The following is a 4,982-nucleotide window of genomic DNA, read 5'->3' on the forward strand; positions in this document are numbered from 1 at the left end:
CACTCTTGTAGACATAAACGTAGGGTTTCTCATTTCTGTGTTGTTATTATAAATGTAGCAAGGAATAGCGAATTATTATGAGAGCGCAATATATGCGTATGTATGCTTGTATTAGGGTGCATTCAAAAAAAAAAAGCTGTGGATTTTGAAACGGAATTATAAAATTTATTTTTTTTTTACCTTCTGCCAAAATATTTCGGAAAATATTAAGGTTTAAGTACGCGCTAGACCGATTTGAAAATACCTCCAAAAATATCATAATTTTGATTCCGTTGTTAAGATTTTACAATATTTTTATGCAGACCTTTTGAGCTTAAACTCTTATATTATCTGAGGTGATTGTTTGGTAAAAATATTTTTAAAAACTAATTTTATTTATAAGAAACGCAATTTTTGTAGGTGTTTTCAAACGGGCCTAGCTCACATAAAACTTATCTAATATTTTTACAAAATATTTTGGCAAAAGTCTTAAAGTATAATAAATTTTATAATTTCGGTGGAAAAACCCGTTTTTTTTTAGAGTGATGCACCCTAATGTGTATAGTTTGCATAATAAATTAAAATTATATATATTTTTTACTCACTTGCTCAATAGCGCTCGTTGTTTCTCCACATATGAAACGACCACATCTCCCAGTCGCACATGCTTCTTGTAATCTGTATAATGTGGCACACCACCGGCCACGCCCACCACGAAGACATAGTCGACCTTTTGGAATGTACCCAATAGACGTGTCGTTGTATTGCCTGTAGCGGTCATAGCTTCGCGAGTACTGCCAGCCGAAGGTAATTTCGTGCTGACGATGCGATGTGCACCAATGTTGCCCAAGGTGTAGACATTCGATTCGCCTGGTGGTAAGAGAGTTTTTCATATTAATCAATTGATCTGCACGTAGTTGAACCCGAGTACTGATGTTCAGGATTGTGGGTGAGTGATTTGAATGTGATACAAAATGATTAAATTTACAATAAAACAGTGAAATGGTGAGTTGCGACGGGAGAAAGTGAAATGTGATATGCACTGGAGAGGGGCGAAACGTTTGCGCTAAGGCAGTGAATGATCTCACTCTTGAAATGATTAAATGGTACGATATGAATGTTTTTTAATATTATTATGGTCACTTTGTTTTGTTTATAAGTAAATATGCACATATGCATGTAGTAAAGCAGCTCAAGTAAAATAGACCAATGGGTGAAAATTGTACTATCGTTTTTTTCTGAGCTTGATTACGCGCTGATTGGAGTTATAAATTTAAGGATTTAGGAAAAGTATCTGGGTGGTATCAAATAATTTTTTCCCCACTATCCGCAGATCCTAAGAGTATTCCAGGGTTATATTTGCATCACAGTTCTATTTTGGGAAAATTTCTGAAGGAAAATATTTTTATTTGATCAAAAAATACTTATTTTTAAAGTTTTTATAGCAATTATACGAAAAAATGTATTTTCCCCATTTAAAATTGATGGAGAACTTGAAAGCCCCGGTGGCACGGTTAAACATTAACCTAATTTTCTATTTTCTATGATTCTGGAGGGTGGCAGCAAGAAAATTTCAAAAAATTATATTTCTTGTGTAGTTTTGGACCACCCTAATGCATATACATGGCAACGATGTACTTGTCTTCCTATCCTATAAGAATAAAATAAAATATTTTTAGGCTTGAATACTGCCCATGCGATTTAGGTTAGGATATACATATTGGCTGTTCAGGACGTGGTAAGAGACTCAGTAAAGGTTCAATAAATAGTAGCCGCGTTTATTGGAATCATCGAGGCACTGGAAATTAACATGATGATAAAGGTAATCAGAGGCTCAGTGTATCCAAAAATTAGTCAAAGAATACGTCACTTCTCTTTCTGCCACAATTTCGTTGTTAAGCTTATTTCAGTTTAAAAGTTGATCGTTTTTGTGTTATTTTTCGTTTGCTTTGAAAAATAAATTTTATCAATCGGCCCAAAGGCCGTCGTGGACAGGAGTAGTTTTTTTTTTAATTTTATGAAAATCAACCAGGGTAAATGGTAATCTAATCGACCGCAGTCGACAAAATTCGCCGGAGCCAAAGTAGACTTCCGCGCAACTTTTGTAATTTTTTCATAGAATAATGAACACAGTATTTTTGCGGAAAGGTGTTCTTTGCAAAAACACTGTGGTCAGCGTAGCTGGAATTGGACTTACAGGGGCTATAATTTGGTGAAAAAATTACATTGACGTCGACGTCGAAAACCGTAATAGGACCGAATATAGATATGAAGTCCAAGCGAATGATTGAGTGAGATTATTCTTAGTGTTTTCAAAATGTGCTGGGTGCTTGTGATCTATGGGATATTTATGTATGTAACACAAGTTGTTTTTGCATGCATATGAGTGAATCTCTTTTATTGTAAACGTTCATAATAGCTTGTTTGGCAATGATGCAATAAGGATATTCCCATAAAACAAGAAAGCCTCGAAAAACTCGAAAACTTGAAAATGGGACAATTTATAAGAAATATAGGCCCCGATTCCGAGCTTTCACATATTTTAATACGAACGCTCACTGATTTAATTTTTACTCATATGAATGCAAATGCACAACACGCATGGATGAATGTATGGAATGGGTCATATGTATGTTTTAATGTGCGAAACACAAAAATAATTTATTTGTTTTTTATCTGTACAATGCTGCAACAAAATAGTTACAAAAAGAAATGCACATAGTATGTATGTATGTATGTATGGATGTAAGTATGATATATACCCGTAAACCAGACGTTGACAACAACAAGGAGAACACAATAAACCACAAACAACAAAGGAAATTAGCGGTTAAAGTAAAGACAGCGAATTTTTTCTTACCGAATCTTCTTTTCTTTTTAGATTTTCTGAGTGTGTTTGTTAAATTGGGATCGGTATCTGGTATCAGAAAATTTCGTTTTTATAATTTTTTTAAATATATATATATTTTTTTTTCAATTTTGTCGACATTTGCATTTGGGGAATGGAGAAGTAGTGTTTGGACAGTGGACATATCGCCGATAAATAAGAAGTCAGATCAATTCAAGTAAATAGGAAGAAAGAAGAAAGAAAATGATTGCAATTCGTTAGTATTTGAGACCATTTTCAGTTATAATTGCATGTGAATATTATTGAGATGTAGGAAAAATTTTTAGTTTAAGGTAACAATTGCGATACAGTCAAGTGGCTGGACGACTCATGAAATTTCAAAAATTTTGCCACTGCATATTTTCGCGTAAAATAGATACGTATGTAAGAATTTGCGGTGAGACTTACCGACTGTAGTATAGCGTACAAATGTTTCCTTGTTCTCCAACATGGCGTCCACCGCAAGTTTTTCACAGTACTGTGCCGTTATAATAGCAATTGTGGGTTGCTTATTCGAAGCGATTGTGGGCATTTGTTTCACGACCTTCCAGGGAATAAATAAACAAATATTTGAATGTGAATGCTTGCATATGGACGGAGTAAAAAGTTTTATTTTGAGATAAATATATCGAGAGTAATATACATACATATAACAGTAATTTAAAGTGAAGAGTGTTTAATAAGTGCATCGATATGTGCATATATCGATAACTACTTCGATGTACATCTACTATTGATAAAGTTATGGAAAAAATATCGATAAAGTAAGCGATCAATATAGATAGAGTTATCTAAAATATCGATAAAGTTAACTAAACTATCAATAAACTTATCGAAAAATGTCGATAATAGCTTCAACCCCAGGGTTGGGCACGCTGGACTAAATTTTTAATGCACTGAGCATTTCATTACCACTATTCTTGTAGTGAATGGCTTAGGTGTTTATAGCACCAATCAATGAAAATAAGTTTATTGAAGCTCTCTCTATGGGTCGAGCGACTTGCAGGGTTCGAAGAAAGCAAAGCGCGGTCATTTCTATCTATATGTATCTAGCAGCTCTCACATTGAGACCGTAGTGCGTGATAAGGCATCGCATGTGTTGCGGGGTGGGCTTGTTTTCTCCAAACACTAAGGCTCTAGACGAGAGGCCTGCCGAATTTAATATCTTCCCTAGTCAAGGGTGTCTTGAATTTTTCATGGCTGTTGAATGGTTTATAGTCAGGAAGCTTTCTGACGAAGCCTACTGGATATTTTCCGGCTGTCAAGAATAATAGTGGCTCAATGGCAATATGGTCTCTTCCGTGGCTGACTCTTGCATTCTCTTCATTAATTACCTGGTCGCTGAAAGGCTCCGGCTCAGTACGTGGCCAAGAAAAAATGAAATAATCAACACATTTTCCATTCTCAATCATTGCTCGGTGCTAAAATTCCGTCAACCAAATATCAAAATCAGAATACCGTCGAGTACCATAAAGGAAACTCCCACTCTGTACGTCCAGTATCCTTGGACAAGCCCCCGTCAGACCCAACGCCGGTTTGAGCATACCTTCGAGTGACTGAAGGCAACCCAGGTATGGAGCCAAGACAGATCTGTAAGAGTAGTAAATCTGGAAGTTCCGGCTTTCACGTCCAAGACTCCCGTACGAACAAATTCTTTGCAGGTGGTTCGGTAACGGCTCCTAAAGATAGATATCTCGTACAGCCAAGCCAATTGCAAGCGGAGCTGTCGTTAGAAGATAGTCGATTACCAAAAAAGAAGGTTCGCTATGCCGAGAAGGCGCAGCGGGAACATAGTTCTGCCTTCAGAGTATTTTTTACCAAAATTTAAAGACAAGTCAAGAAATAAGGAGTAGAAGAAGCTGGTAGAATAGGCCAAGGGCCTACCTTCGGAAAGCTGCAAATGAAAGGGGAGCAAGATACACTTGAGGAGCCACAAACAAGCGTTTTCCTAGCACAGACAACTAGGACAGACACCTAGCCTCAAGTACGCAACGATCAGCGAATCAAGTTTAATGGGTATATGACCCGAAACGGGCTGTCGGTGCCTTAATAAAGTCTCAGTTAATTAATGATTCAGAAAATATACCAAAAACTCAATTAACTTATGATTCTCACT

The 4,982-nt window shown here is 36.3% G+C and overlaps 1 protein-coding gene across 1 annotated transcript in view; it reads right to left on the minus strand.

Annotated features, from left to right (window-relative positions):
- Window positions 1-3,447, minus strand: part of LOC118734493 — a 3,614-nt gene extending 167 nt beyond the window's left edge. Inside the window, exons 1-3 of the mRNA XM_036464212.1 lie at window positions 3,275-3,447; window positions 585-849; window positions 4-35 (exon numbers count right to left, since the gene is read on the minus strand). Of these exons, the coding sequence (XP_036320105.1) occupies window positions 4-35; window positions 585-849; window positions 3,275-3,398 (421 nt within the window). The 5' untranslated portion in view covers window positions 3,399-3,447. The remainder of the gene's footprint in view (window positions 1-3; window positions 36-584; window positions 850-3,274) is intronic.
- Window positions 3,448-4,982: the final 1,535 nt, after the last annotated feature.

Source organism: Rhagoletis pomonella, unplaced genomic scaffold, assembly GCF_013731165.1.
Source record: "Rhagoletis pomonella isolate Grant_MI unplaced genomic scaffold, Rhpom_1.0 Rhpom_scaffold_00002, whole genome shotgun sequence".
In the NCBI taxonomy this organism is placed as follows: Eukaryota; Metazoa; Arthropoda; class Insecta; order Diptera; family Tephritidae; genus Rhagoletis; species Rhagoletis pomonella.